The sequence below is a fragment of the Oreochromis niloticus genome, linkage group LG12, assembly GCF_001858045.2.
Source record: "Oreochromis niloticus isolate F11D_XX linkage group LG12, O_niloticus_UMD_NMBU, whole genome shotgun sequence".
Lineage (NCBI taxonomy): Eukaryota > Metazoa > Chordata > Actinopteri > Cichliformes > Cichlidae > Oreochromis > Oreochromis niloticus.
In genome coordinates, this window is record NC_031977.2 from 34,503,812 (window position 1) to 34,528,997 (window position 25,186).

Below are 25,186 nucleotides of genomic sequence, written 5' to 3' on the forward strand. Positions count from 1 at the left end.
CCAGAATAACCAGGAAGGTGGACATCTTCCATCAGCACTGCCTTCGAAGGATAATGAAGATCTGGTACTTTGATCACGTCACCAATGAAATGGTGCTGCGACAAAGCAACCTTCCTCGCCTCAGCGTGACTATTGCACACTACCACCTTAAACTTGCTGGACACATCATCCGCACGAATGACAGCCGCCTCCCAAAAAAAGTATTCCAATGTGTTCCACCTGGAGGGCGACGTGGAAGGGGATGGCCACGGCTGACCTGGCATCAGACCTTCCTTGACGACCTCAAAGGCCTCGGCATCTCCTGGCATGAAGCTGAAGAGCTCGCTGGAAATCGTGATGCATGGAGAGACCTTGTAGCCCAATACGCTCAATAGCGTAGGTGGAAAAGAAGATGATGATGTTGTCTTGGAAGTCTCTAGCAATGGAATTAAAATATTATAGTTTTAAATACTTAAAGGGATGAGAACAGCCCCAATATCTCCAAGGTGTGCTGCAAAATATTAAAAATATTCAGCTTTGTCCTGTCTATCATAACAGCAAAGAATGATTTAAATCCATCCAAAGCTTCTCAAATCTGCTGAAGTCCTGCTTTAAAAAGGCAAACTGACTCAATCACGTAACCTCTTCAGTGGCTGTAATAAGACTGGCCCTTCATCAGTAAACAGGCCACTGCCCAGTGTCACCACCATCACTGCTACGCTGCTGTCAGATTCATCTATAGCCAGAAAGACCGTGACTGCAACGATTAATGTAAGCATCGCAATGACAAAAGCCTGCTTGACAAGCTCAAGTGCCACCTGAAGTCCAACTTAATATCCGAGCTGAGCCCGTTCTTCCATGAAGCTGGATGCAGGTCAGAGTGATGAGTTCAATTTCTCTGCCGCTCGCCCAGCCTTTCTCATCTCAACGCCAAATAATCTCCCACAGCATCTGCCTCAGACTGAGCCATGTTGACACTACACAAGCCAGGTGTAATGGAATTGACCTCCAACACCAATCCGCTGCCATTTCACGGAGAGACACATCAATAATATCCTCTGCACTGAGCCGGTGCTGCACGAACTGTAAACTCAGCAGGCTGTAAATAAAGGCCGGATGGCTGCAGCACCAGCTCTCTTTCAACATGACTTCTTCACTGATAGAAAGTGCTTTTTTGCTTTTTCAGTATCAGAGATAAGACTTTGATTTGTTTTAACATTAGTTTTTTGTCCTCCTTCATTTGGTAGCAGTAAGAAATCTGAATGCTAAGGACTGTTCATTGTTTCATAATTGTCTTAAAGGGATGCTTTTATATTTTGAAATAAAGATTTATGTAAGAGGATCAATACCACTCTCCACTGTGTGCATTTAAAAGAAAACTCATTTATTAACTGATCAGCAGTCTTTACTGGTTCTGGGACCAAGTCTTTTATTCCATTTCTCACTTTCAGTCTCCGATTAACGGCAGGGATTCATAATCACACCTTGACAGCTCTGACACTTCATATTAGAAAGTGACGTGTCAAGGAATGAAAGACTCCCGCGCTGACGCCGCCGCTCTGCGCCGACACATGACCAGAACATAAATGAGGAGATTAACGACTGGACAGAAATACAGAGCTGCAATTTAGACCAAAGTGAGTCAAAGAAGAAATGATGCAATTATATTATTCAGATCTGCATAATACAATAAACCTTTTAAGTTCCCTTGCCTACATAATGAGACATAATAAGCATAAAATGGTCTTTTGTGTTTGTTTCGCACTCACTCCGACTTTTCTAAAGCACAGAATACATTAGAGAGTTACCTGCACAGCTGCTGGTGACAACATACTGAGTGACCAGCCATCAGCTGCAAAGCCATGGGTGATGAGCTGGACTTTAAGCTCCACAGCAATGGTATATTTTGTCCCTGGAGTGGAGAATGTTCTGGAGTTACGTTAAGTGCGATATAAAAACTTCTGATACAGGATTTTTAAAACTGACACCCATACTCACATTTGGTCATTTAAAAATCTGACATGTTGGCTGATATTTCTTTCTTTCAGACATATGAAACACAAAAACATTTCCCAGATTTACAATGGTTATGTATAGTTACATTATCTTAGTGCTAAAATAATATTTTCACTGTTACAAAGAGTCGTGGTATCTGATCCAAGAATCAGATCAGTGTATTCCTGATCACAAGTTCTTGTGTTCTCTAGCTTTTCTTAATTTGTAAAGGCCCGATGTTATGTCCTTCACAAGTGCAGCAATTTATCTTCCCCACTTCCCAATCCTTTCCTGTACAGAACCTGCTTTTTGTTAAGCTATCTCCTTAAGTCCTGGTTCTTAAGTCCTGTAAACACGTCTCTGGTCTCTGGGTTTGACTGTGAGTCCAAATATATTTGGTATTATAACAATTATACAGTAAAACTGTAAATATCTAACTCATAACCTAAAGCTTTTAAATAAAATAAAAGTACTGGTACATTACAATCCTGATAGTGCTCATATTTTGAGCTTTAGGCCATTCAGATAAAGTTATTTTCACAACATTTTTCATAAGCATGAGCATCGTAAAACCTAAATTAATGCTATTTGTTCTGTAGGATATGAAGGATCCTTGTTCCTGACTGTAATTACCAACACTGGGTGTTGGAAGAGACAAAGGCCTGAGAGCTTGTGATTAAAAGAGGCCTTGAGGCAGGCCTTGTCAGAGGCCAACTTCCTCATAACTGCTGTAAAAATGTTTGTCAAGCAAAGAAAATGTACCAAAGTGAAATGTTGCTTTAATTTCTCGAGAAACACCTCAGTTCATCATCACTTCAGACACTAATGGTGCTGATGGTGAAAGTACCCTGAGGAATACTGCATGTCTGCAGCACTATGCGTCACTTCTCATCTTGTCACCTGCTGTAAAACTGCTGAACATCACTTGAAGCCCTCTTACTCCTCAGCTGACCTCTTTTTGTGATTACAACAAGTCTTAAAGGAACACACCCACTGATTTGTCAAGCACTGTGGACACGGCCATGTTGGTGTTTTGTTTTTTGAAGTGACAAAAATGTGGAGTTATTAGCTAACACGAGCGTTATGGACAGCAAGGTGCATCTACAGACTGTATGAGGGCTAACACCAGTTATATCATGTATAACATGTATATCATCAGTAAGAATATTTTTAAATATTCTCAAAGAAAGAAAAACAAGAATTTTACTCTATTTTTTAATAGAGAGTATTGTCAGGATATTTCAAAAGACAGTATTTTTTAGCTAATGAGTATCTTTGGGGTGTTCTAGATAAAAGCATAGTAAGGGTGACCGCACCCCAACAACTAAACGTGGGATGTCAATCCAGAATTGAATTCAAAATCCTGCTCCTCACATACAAGGTCTGAAATAATCAGGCCCCATCTTATCTTAATGACCTTGTAGTACCATATCACCCTATTAGAGCACTTCGCTCTCACACTGCAGGCTTACTTGTTGTTCCTAGAGTATTTAAAAGTAGAATGGGAGGCAGAGCCTTCAGTTTTCAGGCCCCTCTTCTGTGGAACCAGCTTCCAGTTTGGATTCAGGAGACAGACACTATCTCTACTTTCAAGATTAGGCTTCAAACTTTCCTTTTTGCTAAAGCATATAGTTAGGGCTGGACCAGGTGACCCTGAATCATCCCTTAGTTATGCTGCAGTAGGTGTAGGCTGCCGGGGATTCCCATGATGCACTGGGTGTTTCTTCTTCAGTCACCTTTCTCACTCACAATTTGTGTTAATAGGCCTCTCTGCATTGACTCATACCTGTTATTAATCTCTGTCTCTCTTCCACAGCATGTCTTTATCCTGTCTTCCTTCTTTCACTCCAAACGGTCGCAGCAGATGGCCCCGCCCCTCCCTGAGCCTGGTTCTGCCGGAGGTTTCTTCCTGTTAAAAGGGAGTTTTTCCTTCCCACTGTCACCAAAGTCCTTGCTCATAGGGGGTCATATGATTGTAGGGTCTACCTTACTATATAAAGCACCTTGAGGCGATCACCTTGATGTGATTTGGCGCTGTATAAATAAAACTGAATTGAATTGAATTGAATTGAATAAAGAGGCTCTTTGTGAGTCACATTAGGGTTCTTCCCCAAGTATAAATTAATAAACACTCACAGCATCTCCAGGTAAAAGGTTTGGCAATAAGGATCATGATTTTTTTTTCCCTATGATGTCAGACGGTGCTTTTCTGTCTGGTAATCATCTTTGAGTTTTCACATCTCCTTTTTGAGCCACATATTTCTTGTGAGACTCACGTGTGTTGACCAACAGCCAATCAGTATATGGGATATATTCTCATTGAAGATTTCTAATATTCCTCTTCCTGTGTTAAGGATGGACCAGCGAGTTTCAAGAGAGAGTTTGTTGCTTGGGGGCGTTAGGAGACTCTGTCAGGAGACTCAGAGTATCGGGGATTTGGATTCCCTGAACCTTCCTTCCATTGGATTTTGTACATATGAGACTTCTGAACTGAGCGCCTCAAAAACACTTTGTATATAGCACTGTCTGCACCAACGCTGCAATAAACTCACTGAACTTTCATTTCTGAGTCTACCTTTGACTCCAGCCAGACAAACATGAGAATAATATGCAAAAGTATTGAGTCATCCCTCATTTCTTTATATGTTGCTGCTAATGGAAAATTATTTAAATACACTAAAAGAGTTTGTACAATTCTAACAAGCCTGAAAAAAGTCAATACTTGGAATGACCGTTTTTTAAAATTTACAATCCAGTTCTTGTCTAATGTCAGTTTTTTCTCCCCGTTTCTCTTCCTTAAGAACGTCCTATAAACATTGCTATGTTTATAGGACCACTTTGTGTCTTCCTTTTATATTTTATTTTCCCTTGCTGTAAGAGCTCTGTAACACAGAAATTTCTCATCCGTGGCATAATAAAGGTTTATTCTATTCTATTTTATTCTAGTTTTTGTGACACTCTACAAGTAAAAAGTACCTAAAATACAAACAATCTGCAGGCATTTCTTTGCCAAATTGTCAGAAATGATGAAAATATGTCTCTCAAAATAGTCAGGTACACAGACCTGACTGAAATAAGTGAAAACGTGTCTCCAAAAGAAACTTTGAGGAAACTTCAGAAAGCCTGGAGAACTGTTGATAAAGGCCATTTCAAAGGTTCTAAGAAATTCTGGCTCCTCTGAAGCAAAATGCAAAAAAATGAGAGGTTTGTTAAGACTTTTGTAAAGTACTTTCTAATACTAGAAAACAACCTGTTCTCCAGTAAGTTGATCTTTTCAGTTTATTCTTTGAGCATATGGGCAGATGGGTCAGTTATTACCCACGGCTGTGCTGCATTTTGTTCTTTATTCATCTAAGGCTAGTTTCACATAGCAGTTCTGTACAGTATACACAGCTGTCATGGCCCGAATCTGGTCCCACTTACCTTATTTTTGCTTCCTAGGGTTATATTATTTGATAATTGCACGGAGATTTGATACATTTTTTTGACATTGTATATGACAGCCTCTTAGTAAATATTACTCTGGATCAGATAAACTTTTGCACAGAATTTCAAATTCATCCACATCAGTGCTGACATGGCCTAAGTCATATTTTTTTTTCAGGGTATGTAATGAAGTGTGGTCATAACGGGGTCTTTGAAGGAAGGTGGACGTCAGCAGGCCTCTTACATCTGACAGGGTTTATTAAGTTGAGGTGATGAGCTGCAAAGCCAGACAGCAGGGGTTGTGATGGCAGCCACTAGTCCTGTCAAAACTGATTAAGCTATCAAGTCTCATGTCTGGTTGGCTTGTAGGGGACGAGACAGCGAATAGTCCGGCGACAACAATATCCCAGACTCTGTAATATCTCAGTAATGGCATGTGAACGCTCAGATGGGGATGGCAAGACGGGGAGAGGAAAGGAGGGAAAGGGGTCAGGAGGATGGGATGAAGAGCGGGAAATGAGAAGGGAAGAGTGATGGGTTATCACAGAGGTGGCTGCTGAGCAGATGGGCCTCCACCTGGGTTCCTCTCATGGGAAATGGCTTTGGATGAATGTCAGAAACTGAGGAAAGGGTAGCAAGGCTGGAGATCCCTGGGGTTTGATGATTCCTTTTATTTCTTTATTTTGTTGTCTGGTGACTTCCAGATCCGTTGTGCTGTTCTTTGATTGTACAATCTGGTCTTGTGGTCTGAGATATTCATTCAAAGTTTGCTTATTAAATTTGCTGGAAATGGCAATTTGGTTGTCGATGATTATTTGTCAGCTTTATTTTAGCACTTTCTTTCTTTTAATTATTTTTAATTATGTCGTTTTTTTAATCTCTTGTTTTGGGGTCTGTGATATTTTGCTGGTGCGCTGATATTTCTGATTTGTGTGTATAGTTAAATGGTCTCTACCATTTATGGTAGCATGAAAAGAGCAAATGTGAACAGGCCAAATACTCTCTAGCCCTGTCAGCATGTGCCGCTGCTCATGAGCAAAACATTCAGAAGAGTTTGTACTCTAAATGTCTGTTGGTAGAATTTAGACCTAGCAAAGAAATAGACTGTACAGTAATTGTGTGCTTATCCTTTCATCTTCTACTTCAGGCTGCTACATAACATGATCGATGTGTGAAACATCCCAAAAGTCAATACTGCAGGTGGCTAAAGGGTAAAAACAACAAGCAGAATCAGTAATATTTCATCAATCAGACTACATGATGAATTCTCGCTAACCTACGTGTTCATCAGTGATTCACTGATTTCACAAAATCGCTTCTTTCTGAGCAGCAGCATGTCCTAAAAATACCCCATCATGGCCAAAGGAGCTTAGCGGGGTTAAGAGCCTGTGCAGCATGTTTACCTCCAGTTTTACGTGGCAGCTGGCACGAAGCAAAATAATCTGTAGTTGTAATGATGGACAAGAGCTTTGTAAGTGGTCAGCAGCAAAGTTAAAAATGCACTTCTGTTTGATTATCTGAAAGGACACACCAAGAAAGAGTCACACTACACATTTTTTGTTCCATAGTGTATAAAGATGTGCGGCAACTCAAATGTTCCACCGCATGCCGGCAAAATAAATTGACTTAATCTATAGTCTGGTGTACTGAGTTAAGCCATCCACTGTAAATCCACTGTTACATAACTGCCTGCTTCTTGAACGGTCCCTCTTTTACACTGCTCTGTGACTTATATATTTTATGTATCAAAATTTTTAATATGCAAGCATTGCAGGACAGAGATTTCCAACCTGTGGGTCAGGGATCCAAAAGCGATCCCGCAGTGATTAGAAAATTAACAGTGACACTAAAATATATCACATGGGCTACAATACACGGCAGCAGCATCCTGGTCACACACATTTATACACTTTTCTCAGACAGGCATGAACATTTTCACACTTTTCTCTTTTGTTTAAACACACTCAAAGTTCAAACCTTTGTAGAAAAATAAGTCCAGTATTATAGTCATCAGTGGTGATAACCAGAGCGCCACCATCCCGCTGTGCTGCCCTACCTAGGATATGTTTCCTGAAACAATACATGTTTAAAAGTTATTGGAAGAAATATAATTTACATTTAAATGATCAGCACCCACATTTATGTAAGCGTGGGTCCTGAGTGTTGCTTGGTTGTTAGTCTGGTTTGGTTGGTTGATTGTTCAAGTTTGCTCATTAGTGTGTTCAGCTGTTGGTTGGTTGGGTTTGTTTGTTTGTTTGGTGGACTCTTTTTGGTTGTGTGGTTGGTTGATTGTTATTGTGGTTTGGTCACTTGGTTGGCTGGTTGGGTTTGTGTCAGGGTTCCTGGGTCGTTGACCCAGTCCTTTCAGTTTTGTCACTTCACACTCATGGTTTTCACTTCCTGTTTATTATTTCCATCTATCATTAGTCAGACTAAGTTCAGCTGTGTACTCCCCGGTTTCTAATCACTCATCATCCAGCGTGTATTTAAGTCCTCAGTTTCCACCAGTTCATTGTTGTGTCACTGTAGATGGTATGTTGTCGTTCCCGCCTGTGTTCAGTTGTTCAGCCAGCCATTCAGTCTTTCAGTCAGTCAGTCCTTTCGTTCCTGCTCTGTTCGTTCACTTGCTCCAATAAAACATCATCATCCTGCACTGTGAGTCCTGCGTTTGGGTCATCTCTTCCTCACCTCCACACACAACCTCTGACAGTTTGTTTGTTTGGTGGACTCTTTTTTTGGTTGTGTAATTGGCTGATTGTTATTGTGGTTGGTTGATTGTGTCTGTTAGTTAGTTTGGTATGTGGTTGTTTAACTTTGACTCAAGTAAATTTAAAACATGATTTTAAAGCAGCTTTTTGAGCACTTGATATTTCTTTACTATAGTAAACCAATTTAAACTAAACACAGATCAGTAATTTTTAAATATAGCTTCATAGCTTATGAAAGTTTGTGACACATCTGGGGTGTAATCAGGCCACTTCTTGAGCCATTTCGACATGATAATTGCAGGTGTTTTTATTTTAGAGTCAAACATTTCTAAGCATTGCCATTTCACTCATTTTTCTTTGCCGATGTCGAAAATGGCACCATAATGTTTGGTTTCCTGAGTAAGTGGTGATTTGACTTGCCCGTCTTCTGATTTGCTCACAAGCACATCACTATGTGGTCGCTGGCAGCTCTTAGTTGCTAAGCTACATTTGAATGCAGCGACTATCCCCTCTTTCATTAAATGTGTCTCTTGGAAAGAGTAAAAAGGGCTTTTATGTCAGCCACTCGCTTCAGCCTTCACTTCCTTTGTGCTGTCTCGATTGGTTTGCTTGATTGTAACGTGACTAACCAGGGACAAGATAAAAGCTGCAATGAAAGCCCTGCAAGGACAGATGATCTAGTCAGATAAAAATCTCTATAATACTGACTCTACATGCCAGAATGGGAGTGTTATACATTGCATGGGATGAAAATGTTTAGAAATTTAGTCAACAGGTTTCTACAAGCCATTAGCTTCATAATACTAGTAATTATTTTTATATTACCAATGGAGCGACATAATTTCACGGTAAAAGGGTGTCTTGTAGAGTTAAACCCATCTGATTCTGCAGTTTCTCTTAAACAGTCAGACTATTCTTGCATCTCGCAGATCAATTTTTGGTTTCCTGCCCGGCTCCATAACCTATCATCTAACAGCAGCGACAACAAAAGCTCTGACACACTAAGTGCATGTGAGGTGACCTAAAAATATTCAGCTCGACCCCTTCATGTCTATAAAATTGAAACTGCTGATTGTTATATTGATTTATGCTGGTCTAACTTTTAAGACTCATGTAAAAAAATCAAGAAAATGATTTTAGAATCTAGACTTTTTTCTCTTCATGAGCACATTTTTCTTTCATCCTTGAACCAGAAAGCAGGTTCAGCAAATTCTGACACCATTTTGCTCCAGTGGACCGAAGAACATGAATGCTTGTCAACATGAAACATGATGTTTATTTATTTATGTTTGATTTAGCATCACCCACTCAGTTATCCTTTTAATCTTAACAGATTGCATTTGATATGTAATTTAATTATTCAGCAGTAACATGACAGGAAAATGCAGCCGATTGCAACTGAAGATACAAATGTGGATCCAACAGATATCAGATTTCTGTGATTAAGAGGAAATGATGTCGACATTCAGGGTTCCATCTTTCAAAATGTTGTGCAAGATCACTTCATGACTATATGTCATCATGTGAAGATATTTCAACGTGAAACTGATTATAGTAACATATGTTGGATGTTTCAGTCCAGAGGAACTGGATGACAACTTGACAGCAGCCTCACACGCAAGAAAGACGCAGAATTCAGATTTTACTTTGGGCGATCATCCTCTGATCGCCGTCTCTGTCTTTGCTGTGCTGACAGATTGATTACAAAAAGACTTGTGCTAAATATAACAAGAAACTAATATCTTAATGGGATTTCATTGGTTGCAATGATGTAAACTAATGCTAATGAATGCACTCAGAGATGAACTTTGATATTGACTGAATCAATGAGGAAGGTGTGTACAGGTACAGCAGGAGGGGAGGGGAGGAAATGAATACCGTTAAAACTGTTGCTCTACTTTCTCCTCTTTTATAAGGTCATATTTACCGCAGGTGCACGTGTATGTCTGTCTGTCCCAACCTCAATGAGCCAAACTGTTAATATAATATGTTATGTGTGAAAAGCAGACGGACTAATTTATGCACTGCCTTGTTTGGCTGCAGATAAAAATTGTCTTTATGTCAACAAATGTGGAGTTTTGTGTTTTAAATGCAGGGCAGCACATCACTAAAACTGAGGTATTAGTGATCAGTCCCCCTGCAGCTAATGTGAAGCCATTTTTCTGCAGATGAAATCTTACTTACCACCCTCTCAAATGGCTGGCTGCTGGTTTAATCCATGGATAGTGTTGTGTCAGTGGGGAGATCTAGTACACATCTGCATGAACAGTGTTGAGGATGGAGGAGCCTTGGATGCTGAGATGTCATTAGGAGCGACAGCCCCAGGCACCACCAGAGGCACTGGCTGCAGTGGCCAAACCTGGGGTTCTTTAAGACCAGTGGAAAAACATGGGACCGGAGCCAGATTCAAGCCCCCAAGCTCTCCTCAGGCTTTGGCATGCTGTCCCTGACCCCCAGGTTGTAGCGCTGCTGTGAAGCCCCTGAGGCTGAGACGATGCCAAAAGACACGAAGAAGGAAAAGCAAGAATGCAAAACAGTAGGGGGACAGTAATTAAAAGAAATATTCATATTCAATTAACATCTGATTGAATATGAATAAATGGGACATAGTTCTATTTCCAATAAGCCAGGAAATTAATTCAAATTATTACTGTAAACGATATAAGTACAAACAAATAATACAAGTAAATCAAAAGCAAAGTCCTGCTATCGATGTGAGAGCTATAAATAAGCTGACCTATATCATCGCATATGGATGCGGACATGAGCGTCATCATCACTGTAAGCTGGGTAGAGCTGCACAACAGGTGGATTCCTCATGAAAAAAAAAACGGATCTGCGACCTTCTTCAGCAGTTATGGTGTAATGTCGCCCTCTAGAGGTAAGATTGTAAACAGCCTTCAGCCGGTTTTCTGCAAACTCATCCGGATCAGTGAGTTGATCAGAAACTTCCTCTACACCAGGGGTCTCAAACTCCAGTCCTCGAAGGCTGAAACTTTTCCACGTGTCCCTGCTGCAACACACCTGAATAAAATTAGTAGGTCATTAGCAAGACTCCATAGAACTAACTGCATGCTCAGGTGGCAATTCAGCCATTTGATTCATGTTACAGCAGCTCAAGTGAATGAACATGGTGTAATAAAAGTACTTTTAGAAGTACATTTTCCTAAACACTTACATTTACATAAATTTACTTGAATAGCGTTAGGGTTTGCTAGTCACGTTCTATACTCTTGCTAATGAGCTACTAATTTTATTCAGGTGTGTTGCAGCAGGGACACATGGAAAAGTTTTGACACCGGCCCTCGAGGACTGGAGTTCCAGACCCCTGCTCTACACTGAACCCCCACTTCAAAAAACCTTTAGATTTTGGAATCAGCTTTTAATTAATAATGTCTGGAACACAGAATTTTTAGTTGGCCTTAAATTAAAGACTAATTTATCGGGTGCATCCCACAAAAACACACATCCAGAGTAAGAAAATCTTAACATTTCAATATTAAGAAGAGGTTAGAATATTTATCTTATTCATCATGCCTCTTTAAAGGGGACCAACCTCTAAAGATTAAACTGGGCTAAATATATTTAAAGTCACTTAACGTACCCCTGTTATTTTTCTCCCATAGACGCTTTTTTCTCTATTCTATGGCATCAAAAAACCCTAATATGGTCATGTCACAGCACAGCAGGCCCACACAGGCGTTTGTGGGGGCAGCCAATCATCAAAATGTTGCCTTAAAGGGGGAGGAGCTAAAACAGCTCGTTTCAGACAGATTATAGTAGCTGCGCAGGGCCAGAACAGAAATAATTATATGGCATTAATATCATGCAAAGGTGATCTAGTCGATTTACCATGTGGAAAATATGGATCTTACAGTTGAGCTGGGTTACCAGCTACTGTGTCTGTTCTCCTGAAAGCTCGTGGTAACAATAACTGCTAATTAAAAGTCCTTTCCAGTGGCCATTGTTCTTGATGTGGAGTTTGACTACTCAGAAAACATTTTTTAAATCGTGATCAGGGATGTCAGACTGTTGTGGGCCACATGCAGCTCAGTTTGATCTTAAGTGGGCCAAACCAGTGAAACTTCCCTTTCTGTCAGTGTAAGACTAATTAACTACACAATTAAAATATAAGAAAGAGGAGTGCAACTTCAGCACTAGGTCTCAGTTTCTCTACATGATAAAGAAATGCTGCTGTAGTAAATAAAAGAAATCAGTCAGCACGAATGAATAAATGTAAAATGTTTGAATAGCCATATGTTTGACTCTACAGTAAAACAATCTTTTCTGAACATCAGCAGCTCTGTGAACAGGATGTTATGCAATATCATAACCTGCATTTAAAGCAAAATGAACACAGCCACAGTTTGATTTGGTGGCTGCCGTTTGAAGAGTCCAGTTAGTTTTTTGGCCTTTTATGTGAAGCTGCAGGTTCTGACAAAGAGGTTAAAGTTCACCGTGGCCTGCTTGGCTAGAATGGCAGGTCACAGGTGCAAATACCTGCTAATTAATGCCAACAGCAACGGTTTGTTGGTCCAGTCAGACACAAGATGTCAAATTATTATTCAGCTAATTTGATTAAAAGGCACCAAAACCACAAACAGAGGCCCGATCAGGTGACTTTAAGTGGTTTTGAGGCCCACCTCAGAAGGCAGCCTCTAATACACTCAAATAAAACCACTGTGGACCACGCCCGATCAGAAACAAAAAAATTACAAAGTTCTTACCCCGAGTGGTTCCTCTTGCTTTAATAGACGATCTCCGGTGAAAACAGGAAACCAGCTGGGCTGCTGCTTCCTGTTTCCCCGCCTTCAGTCAGCTGTCTGTCCGCTGTGTGTGGATGAGCAGCACGCCCCAGCAGCTCCTCCAGGATGGGGGAAAACGACGACAGCGACATCATAGAGCACCACGTCGAGGAGGAGATGGAGAAGAAAGGTGCGAGGAGCTACGCAGCTTCCTCCTCCTTCCTGGAGAGCGTCAGTCCGTCCGAGAGAGAGGGCCACAGCAGCACCCAGTCCTCCCACAGACTGCTGGCCTACAGCGATGCTCTCATCTCCATTATCGCCACTGTCATGGTAGGAAACACGCCGAGCTTTGCAACAGAGTCACAACATTTAGGTGATGAAGTGTTTGCAACAGAAGAAGCAAAATCAAACTGCAAAAAGTCCCACGGAATAGAAAATTCACATTGAAGTGCAGATATTCAAATATTTCAATTTATGGAGCTTCTTCTCTCAACTGTCCGTGTCATTGTTTTACTGTCATAGTCAGACCCATCACACTGAGACAGGAAGAGAAAAAAATCTTATCTGCAAAATCTATAACAGTGAAAACTCAAATTAATTCTGAATAAATAAATAACACTTATAGAACGATTTCTGCTTAATTAAGTACTGCTAATTGGGTCTCCTAGCCCTAAACACGCTGATCTAAGAGTCTAACTTAACTATATATGTGCAGCACTGTATGTTTGAATTGATCTGTCTCCTGATACAGTTTCATTTATCCACAGATTTTACCTGTTGCTCACACCAAAGTGGAAGATAATGAGGTAACGTTGGACTTCATGCACCTTTTTAAAAAATGTATTTCAAGTTTTAGCAAAGCCATGGTATCATTGTTATTCAGCTTTCTGATACAGCTTCACGGTGATTTTGCAGTAAATGTAATAACAAGTTGAGGTATTGTTTGTATTTACACTCTGCAAACTGTAAGTAAAATCGTCACCAGCAGGGGGCAGTGTTTCTCCAGTGGTTACACTGGAATGCTTTCAGATGTGTGACGCCTTTGTTTTGTTTTTGATGGTGAATTTTAGCCCCACCCTTATTTTCTTCAGGAGGCTTTGATGGGACGCCATTGTAAATGTGTTCCTAATGATTTGTTGCTGGTTGAATAAAGGCTACACTGATTCATCGCACCATCTTGTGGTACAAAATGGTATTACACCAAAGTGCAACCTGAGCTGGATCTAACATAATAATAATAATGCATTGGATTTATATAGCGCTTTTCAAGGCACCCAAAGCGCTTTACAATGACATTATTCATTCACGCTCACATTCACACACTGGTGGAGGCAAGCTACAGCTGTAGCCACAGCTGCCCTGGGGCAGGCTGACAGAAGCGAGGCTGCCATATCTGGCCAACACCAGTAGGCGGTAGGGTAAAGTGTCTTGCCCAAGGACACAACGACCAGGACAGAGAGGCCGGGGATCGAACCGGCGACCTTCCGGTTACAGGTGCCCTTCCCAACCCCCCTGAGCCACGGTCGCCTTCCTATTTGCTTCTCCACGTTCTCTGATGATAACTTTAGTTACTTAAATGCATTAATTCACATTAAGCACCTATAACAGGAAAATATTGTAAAATCTCTGTTGTATTGTAGGAATTGAGGGAGAGTCTTCAGGGTCTACTCACCACAAAGATCGGCGTTTACTTGATGACATTCCTCATTGTGACTGTTGCCTGGGCTGCTCATATCAGGTTAGTAGTAGTGGTAATAGTATCGTAGTACTAGTTATTTTTAAGACCCCAGTTTTCATTCTTTCTCTCCTCGTTTATCTTCAGGTTGTTTCAAGTTGTTGTTCGTATCGATGACTGTCTCGCACTTCTGAACCTTGTAAGTATGAAAATTAAAGTGTTTTTGAAATGATATATGTCGGGGTTTTTTATTTGTAATTTAAGTCTGCCTACAAGATAATCTCAGGGTTTGTTTATCTCATGAAAGGATGATAATAATACGTACTGTCTGTTGTTAATAAAAGCGCTTAATAAATAAACTTTACTTACTTACTTGTTTGATCAGGTGACATGCATCCATATTTGTTTTTTTGTTTTTTGTTTTTATCCATGTCTGCATGTTGTTTGTCCCACGAAGCAGGGACAAGATGTTACTTGAGACTTACATATGCATATACTCTTACTTACATACACCTTATACATATAGTTAGGCTGAGCAGAGAGTATCGGCCTGTATAAATTTGCTTCAAATTTCATGGTGTTTTCTGTCAGCAGTCACATCACTTAGAGTATTTTGGTTGTTTTCATTTCCTTTATTTTTAGTCTGAACTTCTGCTTTTGCCTCTATTTCAGGCCTGCATGATGCTGATAACCTTCCTCCCCTACACAGTGAGTCTGAGTGTGTGAAACTGTTGACTTAGAATCAGTCACTGCTGAACGACGGTCTCATTCAGTGATGTCATCTACACTTTGCAGTTTTCTTTAATGGCGACCTTTCCTGAGAACATCCTCGGGATTTTACTCTTCTGTGGTTGTGTGATGGTGATCGGCGTGATTCAGGTAACTTAAATGTTAGATTGTCATCCTTTGGTAAGTCTGTTGCTCTGCTGTTCAGTTTCCTAACTTCATTGAACCATTTATCCACCTTAAGGTGTTGGGCGGCTGAAGCCTGTCGTTGCAGGGCGGCTTGCGTACGTTGTAATCCTGTGTGTCTTGTTTCTGTAGTCGGTGATTGTGTTGTACGCCTTCAGCCGCCCCTTCCTCCTGAATGAGCAGATCCAGATCTCAGAGAACCAGACCTTCTACAAACACCACATCCTCAAAGTCATCATGAAGGTTCCCATCATGTGCTTCTTCGCCAGCATCTTCTCCTTCATCTTCTTCCAGCTGGTTGGTGCCGTTACATTTATTTCCTTCATATTTTAAAAATGGACAACCTAATATATAAATGTCTTATTTTATGATTATAGGTGATCTCCGCTCTCACATTTCTTTGTTGTTTACCAGTGAATAAAGTAACAAATCCAAAGCTGGTCAAAAACACTCTCCCACTATCATGTTTTCATTTCTTCCTCAGTCTTACGTTCTCTTGGCCATCGTCATCTTCCTGCCTTACATCTCCCAGTGTTTGAAGTGGTGTCGCAGCAAAGCCATCGGTAAGAGCCGGACCGGACAGGAACTCTAAATAAGTGCTGACCTCCAGCCACATGCACCAATCAAACCTCGTCCATTTCAGGTCAGGTGGAGGAAACTCCAGACTCCATGTTGTTCTACACCTACCTGCCTAACGAACCCCTCAGCAAAGAGCGAGTGGAGGCTTTCAGCGACGGAGTTTATGCCATCGTAGCAACGCTTCTCATCTTGGACATATGGTTTGTTTCAGCTTTATCGGCTGTGCAACTTTCAAATATCCTTTGGGAGGGGCTGTTTTACTGTCAGAGGAATTGAGTCAGGTTTTTGGTCATTTGGATGATCTGAACATTTAAATAGTCCACTCTGAAAATCTAAGGTTAAAAAAAACTACAGTACAGTAATTTATGTATTTGACACAGCATAATGTATTTACATGGCATGTTCGTTACTAGCAAACAATATGCATCAAATACTGTGTAAAGTTGTTATTTAACATATTATCAGTTATTTAAATCTTAATTGTAATGTAGCAACTGGCATAAAAAAAATGAAGGAAAAGTATTCTTGATTTAGTGTAAAGATCAGAGCCTCGTAATGTTGCTCATAATGATGAAAATATAAAGTTCTTAGCATGATGATGTCCTTTACTAAATTCCCCCCAATGTTCGGACTAAGTCCTGTCAAAAAAATGTTCAGAAGACTTCATGGCCCCTACATGAGGTGAAAAAGGAGGGTGGACAGTCGAAACAGTTGATGTAGACGGTGTGACGTCTGCAGTTTGTCGAGCATGTTTTGGCAGTTTGACACTGTGTTAGAGGATCGATCTGTGGCTGTGAAGCTGCACATACCTTTGATGAAGCCCCTTTTTGAAAGTTAGACTGACCAAAGTTTACAACATAGACACGTTTTAGTAAATATGAACAACGAGCAATATCTAGATTTTTGTAACCAGTGTAAAAGATGGGCGTATTTACCGTGATGTCACCGATCGGTTTCTTAAGTCCCGCTTTGAACCTCGAAATGAGAGCTTCCAATGTTGATTGCAGAAAACCAAGTGTGACCACGAGGGGAAGAAAATGTTTATGTATGTTGAGGCCATAAACTTCTATAGGAAGCCAAGTCATTCTGCAGCCACAGCTGTCACCATCTGGTGGTCGTCAGATAGAATGCACGATTAGGCATCTCTGCGGTGGCTTCATTTTTCCAACCTGGAAGCTACATCCATCTCTTAAACTGTCTGCAGCTGGCACTAGTTTACAGTATGTTTATTCATAACTACAATGTTTGGTTTTTTTTGTTGGATGTTAAGACTCAGAATTAGGAACTTTCCAATCCAGGTCACAAATCTCAGAGTTAGCATCTGTATCTTTAATATACACTCACTAAATATACTTCAAAAATCAGTTTTGTATAAACTTCTCCTTCATCTCGTGTGATTCTGTTTAATTTTCTAGTATGGGTTAAATGTAATACAAAGGTTATAATTGGAAAAACCTTCTAATGTTTAACTTCTCCGGTTCTTTCCTGCTAGCGAGGACAACGTCCCAGATCCCACAATCGTGCAGAAGCAGTTTGGCGGCAGCCTGACGGCGGCTCTGCGGGTTTACGGCCCCGAGTACCTCGCCTACTTTGGCTCCTTCGCCACCGTCGGCCTTCTCTGGTTTGTCCATCACTCGCTCTTCCTCCATGTCACCAAGGCAACGCGCTTCATGGGCCTGCTGAACACCTTCTCGCTGGCGTTCGTCGGAGGTTTACCGTTAGCCTACCAGCTAACACACGAGTTCCCGCCCAACTCCCATAATGAGCTGGAAGCCATTCAGATTAGCTGTGTGATCATTTTCTTCGCGGGTATTTTTCAGCTCGCCATTTGGGTGGTCGCTCTGTACAATGAACAGGAAACTCTGCACCCCTACGTGCGATACGGTGGACGTGAGCACGTGCTTATGCTGGCTAAGCTAGCTCTGTACCCCTGCATAGCTTTGGGGACGTTTTTCCTCACGTGCATTTTGAGTAAATTTAGTGCCCCGATTTTCCACCTGATGGAGATCACGGTGCCTTTTGCTTTTCTAGTGTTGAGGATTTTGGTGCGTCTCGGGTTAGCGCTGCTACGGCTACTTTTCTGTCCTGACAGGCCCGATCGGAGGATCGTCATAGAGGAGGAAGCTGATGAAACAAGAGTGCCATTTAATGCTCTAGTTACATAGGGGATGTGGACAGGGAAGTGACGCTAACTGACAGATCTGAGAGGCAATGTTGCTGAAGGGCTTGGTCTGTGAATGTGCTTATATTTGACCTCATGAGGAGCCTGCTGGGCTTCACACCGGCAACAAAATGGAAAGCATGTAGACCGGTTCAAATGTTGAGAGCATCGGTGTAAATGGGATTAGATATAAACCATGTGCACTGAAGGAGATTTATTGGGGAAATACTTAGTGAAGAACAGAGCTGATACTGATGGCCAGAGCCTATTCGTTCAATATTTTCTTTACAGTAACATGATAAGTACCAGTGCAGGTTTAATCAGCAGTTAATCAATGTGATTCAATCATTGTGTTTTAGTTTTATTACTTCATCTACAGAGCACGGTCCGTCCAGCCGCTATCAGTTAACTGAGCCTTACAGAATAACCTCTAATCACCCACTGAGGATTTTCTGAGCATGTTCAGACGCCCCCCCCAGCAGGAGGACATCCATGAGCTGACGGTGTGGCAGGAGAAGTCTTTCTGTCAAACTGGTCTCCTTTGTGACACGTTAGCAATCGGACGAGGCTTTAAGTCTCGAGTGTTGGCACTTTAAAATACTTCTAATCAGGAGAGGCCATAACTTTTCAAATTGCACTATATTTCCATCATGTGTATGCTAGTGTCTAATTACCGCAGTAATGTGTGACTTTTTTAAATTTATGTCGCTATTGCATCGTCCACATCATGCACTCTGTATACGTTACTTTGACTACATGATTATTACGCCCAGATTTACAGAAAATATGTGAAAACCCAAATTTTTAGGGCATTGCTGTAGCTTCCTGGGGTGTAACAAGGGTATTTGCAGAGGCCCGAATTCGCCCTGAGGCCATCGACTGTCCCCCACCCCAACCCACCCGGCTGTCCTGTCTCTAAAGAGCCCCCCAAAAACTAAATAAGTTTTCTCTTCACATATACAGGAAGTTCAGGTGTTTTGTAAATGCAGTCTTTGTCATTTCTTTAAGTGTAAGAAAGAACGATTTGTAGAAAAAAGCTGAATTTGCACAATAATTAGTAAGGTGATAAATATTTTAGCCATGACTCCAATATTTCAGATTTCTACATTTCAAAAACTAAGTTGGGGGAATCAAACATTAAATAAACATGTAAATGTAGAAAATGTCAGATCATGCATGTTTGAGGCTTGTGTTGTTTTTGCATTAACACCAAGTTTTATGAAAAACTGAAGATTTTACATATAACCAACCTAAACAAGTCATTGTTTAAATGGGGAGGGTTGTAAACCTTTCTCCAGTAGGGGGCGCTGTTGTTGTTGATGTACTGAAGCCACTTTAGTCCAGATGTGTTGCTCCATGATGCTGATATTTTTTGTTTGTTTTTTCGACTGACTCAAAGAAAACTATGATGCACTTTAATAGAAACCTTCCAGAGGACGCAGAAAGGTTTGTCTGTGCTTGCTTTGTTTGTCTGAGTCGTTCTGCTTTCATATCCCGGCTGCACTACAGTGCATACGTATCGTTTTAGTTTGAGGGTATTCCTAACTGATCATTCGGGCCTTGTACTTGGAAGCAAGTTAAATGCAGGATATCTTTCTGTTGTCTGGCTTCACGAACCCTGACAGCCCCAGTCAGGCCAAGCAGTCACACAAAGGTTGTTATCAGCCTGATAACATAGCTAATAGCATGATCACGTGGGCAGCAGTGACTGACTTTTATGTAGTGCACTACTAGAAAAATCTGAGGTGGTTAAACACAAAACAGACTGAAAGCACCATGGCTGCTGAACCACCTCTGTAATACTAAAACCCAGGTTTAGTCTCAAGTTACCTGGATAAGCCAAAATCCTGCTGTTGGTGTTGGTGGCTGTTATTGGTCGGAGCAGCAAAGTTGTTAGTTTTGTCACTGTATAACTTTCCATTTATCTTGATACTTCTCATGGTGAATATAATGAACACAAAATGGCATTAACATCTTTTCTTTCATGTATTACAACCCAATCACTTCTTTGCTTCCTTTAGAAGTTACATTTTTATTGTCTTTATCTGCTCGGTGGTGTGTTTAAAGCTCAGTGGAGTCGACAGGAAACGTCTGACCAGCTCTTTATGCTTACATGTGTGTTAGTAACGGCTGTATCAGTGCAAACTCCACACTTGTTCTTTCACTCTGTGCAAAATCTCTCTTTTCTTAACTGTCAGGCTTTGTTTTGTGAATAAATCTGAAGTTGATCCTTTAATGTAAAAGTGATTGGTTTGTCTTTTCATTATCAAAAACATGAATCGGAATAAAAACAAGACATTTTAAAGAAAAAAGTCTTTATTTACCTCCGTACATTAAACACCTTCACAATCTCTCTATTAAGATATCAGTGTGTTTATTTACCGCACTTTGTATTGCCCCTAATATTAAACAGCATTATTCCTCAATAGATAGATACACATTTTCCTTATCCATCTCATTAGAAAACATTTCTGCTCAAAGCAAATCAAACCAAAAGTACACAAAATGATAAATTAAAAACACAACAACTGAAAGTCTGCATCGTCACCTGATAGCTACCTGTTCTCTTTTCTACCTTTGTGGGCAACGTGGTAAGAAAGTATAAATTAGTATGCACGTGTCGTGGAACTACAGCTGTAAATATGGAGTCTCAAGTGTCCCAGTGAAATAATAATCTTAAGTTTATCAATTAAAGATTCATTAGATGGCCACCGCTATAGCTCACCTGGCCAGGTAACAAAGACTTGAGTCCCACCTGCCGCTCATTCGCTCCATACTTTCCAGATTACAACCTGAACTGTGCTGCTTAAAGAAAAAAAAGGCTAAATACAGATATTTTTTTGTTGAGATATCAACTGAAGTTAATAACAAGACTGGGCCGTACCTTTATGCACTACCACTTTGTGCCACAAGATGGTGCAGCGGTGCAGTGTAAGCTTTATTTTAACAGGTTAAACTGGTAGTGTGCAATAAACAGGCTCTGGAGAGAACGTGGGTAGGTCTAAAAATAAATATTAGATCGGTAAAAGAACAGCAAACACTCCAACGCCCACTGGGAAATGAATCCACACCGTCAGACTGACCGATGGTGTTGATTATGATCATTATGGGAGCTGAATTTAAGAGACTGGAGAAATCAGTACTATAGTATTTAACATAAAGTATATATTGTTTTTTAAATAAAAGGCACTTCTAAGTTTGCTCATTATCCTTCCAGACAATACACAGCTGCTGCCCCAGGTAATGACTCTAATTTGTATACACATTTTGAATTAATTTACGAGTCACATTATTCCACTGGCACACTCCAGGCTCCATATAAATCCATTCTAGCAGATAATTCTGTGTCAATTCCTGCTCCTATTTTTGGTCGGATCTCTTTAGTGTCGAACACGTCGGTCCAGACGTCTGCGTCCTTCGCTGCTTCTGTGAAGGCTGGACACGTGAGGGGTGCGTAAAGAAAAGCACGTAAAGCAGTAGTTAAAAGATTTACACAGTACGATACAGCTGGTCCCAAAAATTCAACCAGAACCTCTCGTTCACATCTTGGAATCTACGATGAAAAAACAAACAGAACAAACTGGACAAATAAATTAAAATATCCTCGTTGACCAACGACTGAAGCGTGTGAACACAACACAGATCCAGATGTCAGCACTCCAACCCAATTCCAAACTCTCACCTTCCAGGTTTGAGTGTTTCGGGATGAGCGGGGAAAGTCGGGACAGGAGAGATCTGACTCTTTGCGACCCAGAGCTTTTTCACTAACGGAAGAAAATCAGTGTTGATCAAACAGTGCTTTGGTAAACGTCTCTGTGAAAGGATCTGGATTCAAACAGAGAATCTCTTTGCAAACGTAGCGTCGTAACACATGAAAAACATAAATACGAATCATCACATTTCCTCTGACATTAAAATTATCTGATTCATACTCTAAAGAATCAAACTACAACTTGCATATATAGCTAATAAAACCACCTCCCAGAGTTCTTTGTACACCTAAAGAAGTGTTTTATATACTGTAGACATACACTCCATCGTACAGTGTATAGGCTCTACATTTAATCTCATGTTATCATTGATAACATTTTGTATTGCAATCTACATTCAAACTTAGAAAACAGTGATCTGATGTGCAAAAACACCCTAAAGCATCCAAAAATGATCTGATGGAAACCTCCCCCCCAAACACCACCACCACCCCCACAGTGCAACTAAAATCATTGGTTGAAGGAAACAGTTTCACATTTCGGGAAATGTGCTCATTTGTTTTCTTTCCACGAGTCTGATGTGAAGATTCAGCGAGTGAAGATTCCTCTAAAGCTCACAGTCAACACGCGTCCTTCAAACTCTCTGTCACTGACTTGCTAATTAGCAACCCTGCAGAGTAAGGAGTTTTCCCCAATACAGAGACCAGAGGGCAGCTTTGCAGGCTGTTGCAGTTTTCCACCAACTTAAAGTTGTTCCCTGTATAATCTAATCTGTACAGTACGCGTTTTGGGATTTTTGTGAGGATGGAAATTACTGTCATGGACGAATTCGTCTGTGGATCCAGAAGGATATCAGGGTGGGGATTAGGACTAATTTCTGGAATTTTCTTGAACATCACAATTTCTTCTGTTTCTTATATTAATTATTATGCATTTGTGATGTTGGGATATAAAATTTGCAATTTTGTTTAATCTCTAGAACGATAAAACATTATTTCAGTTACATCATGGATTCAAATCTGGACCGAGTCAGGCGCCACCTCTGGTTACATTTTTCAAGTCAAATCCAAAACTGCTCGAGTGAAACGTCTAAATAGACAAATGACGAATAAACCAGTCGCTAGACTGACTCTCAATTCCAAATAGGCAGAAAAATTAGAAAATTAAACCGCAGTGACTTCAATATAAACATGCTTCCTCTTTTTTATGGGAAAATGCACAGAGTTGTATTAAGTAAGCTATGCATTTACCGTTGCCTTGCAGGTATTCTCACCTCCAAACGGCCCATAATAAACCAGGAAAAACCTGGAACAAGGGAAATGAGTTGAGTTGTAAAGGAGAGAAATTAGTACAATAACTTTTAAATTTGCGTACGAGTCTGTTTGAAACGGTTCCTCCTGACTCGTGTGACATTTATATGTGATTTTTCATCCACTGGCTAAAATCTGATTGTTGGGGTTTCCCTGTATTATTGTAGTCTTTACCTTACAATATGAAGCACCTTGAGGCGACTGCTGTTGTGATGTGGTGCTATATAAATAAAATTGAACTGAATTGAAATAATGGGTATAGTAATGAAACTATAAAACTATATTCTGCTGCTCCACATTTGTGACTTTTTAAAAAAATTTCCACTGATCTTTATAATATTTCCTATATTTTCTACTGTATTGCTGTGCTTATAGATACAGAGAGGACAGTGCTACTGATCTTTTTATCAGCTCAAAGACAGAAAACCACTGACTACATTTCCCACAAACCACTATTCAACCTATTCCTTTAAATTATCTTTTTTTTTTTACAGTCTCAAGCAAAGGTTCACCCAAACACCTCTACATTGCTACCTGTTAAAAATCTAATTTCTTCATGCTAAAAGCTACAAATGAGTTACATCTCTTTTTTTTTTGCATATCACTTCTCATAACTTAAGTCTTTTTCTGCAGCAGGTCACATAAAGTAGTAATATATTATATGCATTGATTGCTAAATAGTTTCAGTAGATTTATGTACAACATTATTCGAGTGCTGAGTGTGCAGCTGATGCTCTGCGGTCTGTGTTAACATGCCTACAGTCGCTTGACTATTATTGTGCGAGTTATTTAAGATTTAGTCAGAAACCTAAAAGCTAAATGTTGTGGAAGTGGAGAATAAGCATGGCTTCATTTAGCAGTATGTTTGACAACCCTGCTGCATCATTACTTCACCCACACCCAGGTAGCTCAGGTCCACGTGCACAACACTTTGGGCCCAGTTTATGCTGGTAAAAGCTTCTTAAATCCATTTTTTAAAATCTAAATTTAGTGCAATATTTGCCGTCCACAGCGAATCTGCACGTCGACCATCCACTGAGAAAGCTGCGTGCTTTACAGTCACTGTTGTTGAGTGAGTACATCTTTTTGTTCAGTGTGTGTGTTTTTAGGATGACGGCGGCCCGTTCGCTCATGAAGTGTGCTGCAGCTGATGCCGGTCCAAGTGAAAAGCAACGCAGCCACTTTTTTAAATCCTTTTTTGTTTTTAGTTTCTTTCCTACTAGATTGTTCCTTGTAGTTCAGAGAGTCACCTCAGGTTCAAAGTTGTGATCTTGAGCTGATTGGAAGTTGAACGAAGAGCCGACAGGATGACGATGGATGCTCCGATATACGCCAGAAATCACACACATACCATACGGCTGTTCTGCATGCGTGCCTGCGTGTACATGCTTACGCCAACTTTGAAAACCGTCTCGCACGTTCCCAGGTCATCGCCCTGCGGAGGTGGTGCCGCGTCACTCGGCCTGGACAGCAGCAGGTGGGAGCATGCCCTTGTCTCTCAGGTGGGACTGCAGAGTATGGAAGATGCCGAGCTGCTGCTCAGGCTGGAGCAGCAGCAGCTGCTGCAGCACTTTGCTGGGGTTCGGACCTCTGCAAGAGGAAAGAAATTCAAGTTTCAAGTTTGGCAATTAAAGCAAAACAAAGCACGAGAGCACTCAAACTTTCCTTTCATCAGGGGGAAGGCGAGAATCTCCAGTAACCACTACAGAAAAAAGGAACCTACAAGGTGCAAGTGACGTTTTGAACTACTGACTGAACCTTCACAAAGAGTGAAATACATAGACTGTACGTAAAGATGGATGGACCGGCTTGAGCTGAGCATTTTGGCCGTCGTCATCTTGGCATTTTCAAACTAGAAACTCTTGGACACCGTTGGCGGTCATCTGATTGTTGGGGTTTCTCTGTATTATTGTAGAGTCCTTACCTTTAAATATAAAGCACGTTGAGGTGACTGCACCATATAAATAAAACTGAACTGAAGTTAGC

The 25,186-nt window shown here is 40.7% G+C and overlaps 2 protein-coding genes and 1 long non-coding RNA gene across 5 annotated transcripts in view; 1 reads left to right on the forward strand and 2 right to left on the reverse strand.

Moving 5' to 3' along the window:
- Window positions 1-1,775: 1,775 nt before the first annotated feature.
- On the reverse strand, window positions 1,776-12,921 carry LOC112841785 (uncharacterized). 2 transcript variants are annotated; one of them, XR_003213149.1, is made up of 4 exons: window positions 12,836-12,921; window positions 10,846-11,132; window positions 10,293-10,594; window positions 1,776-1,891 (listed from the first exon to the last, which is right to left on the reverse strand). It is a non-coding gene; the product is annotated as an uncharacterized LOC112841785 (long non-coding RNA). The 2 variants fall into 2 exon arrangements; XR_003213148.1 differs by lacking the exon at window positions 1,776-1,891 and having other exon boundaries at window positions 9,402-10,594; window positions 12,836-12,919.
- tmem175 (transmembrane protein 175) lies at window positions 12,871-20,423 on the forward strand. The gene is made up of 10 exons (XM_003444466.4): window positions 12,871-13,183; window positions 13,621-13,659; window positions 14,494-14,591; window positions 14,676-14,727; window positions 15,201-15,236; window positions 15,324-15,407; window positions 15,573-15,737; window positions 15,925-16,003; window positions 16,084-16,219; window positions 17,512-20,423. Exons 1-10 carry the CDS (start codon window positions 12,980-12,982, stop codon window positions 18,182-18,184), a joined length of 1,566 nt encoding a protein of 521 aa, XP_003444514.1. The 5' UTR covers window positions 12,871-12,979; the 3' UTR covers window positions 18,185-20,423.
- Window positions 19,680-25,186, reverse strand: part of cds1 (CDP-diacylglycerol synthase (phosphatidate cytidylyltransferase) 1) — a 31,494-nt gene continuing 25,987 nt past the window's right edge. The window contains exons 13-14 of one of the 2 annotated variants that reach the window (XR_003213147.1): window positions 21,863-24,790; window positions 19,680-21,733 (exon numbers count right to left, since the gene is read on the reverse strand). Coding sequence is in view for 1 of the 2 variants with exons in the window: in XM_025896853.1 (XP_025752638.1) it covers window positions 24,655-24,790 (136 nt within the window). In the remaining variant the exon portion in view is untranslated. Of the gene's footprint in view, window positions 24,791-25,186 lie in introns of both variants that reach the window. The other variant, XM_025896853.1, reaches the window with a different exon arrangement.

Bases quoted from the DNA above. Each gene is read 5' to 3' on its own strand.
- tmem175 (XM_003444466.4), top strand. From the start codon at position 12,980: ATGGGGGAAAACGACGACAGCGACATCATAGAGCACCACGTCGAGGAG. The intron at 13,184-13,620 runs GTAGGAAACACG...ATTTATCCACAG, and splicing joins CCATTATCGCCACTGTCATG to ATTTTACCTGTTGCTCACAC. The intron at 15,237-15,323 runs GTGAGTCTGAGT...TACACTTTGCAG, and splicing joins TAACCTTCCTCCCCTACACA to TTTTCTTTAATGGCGACCTT.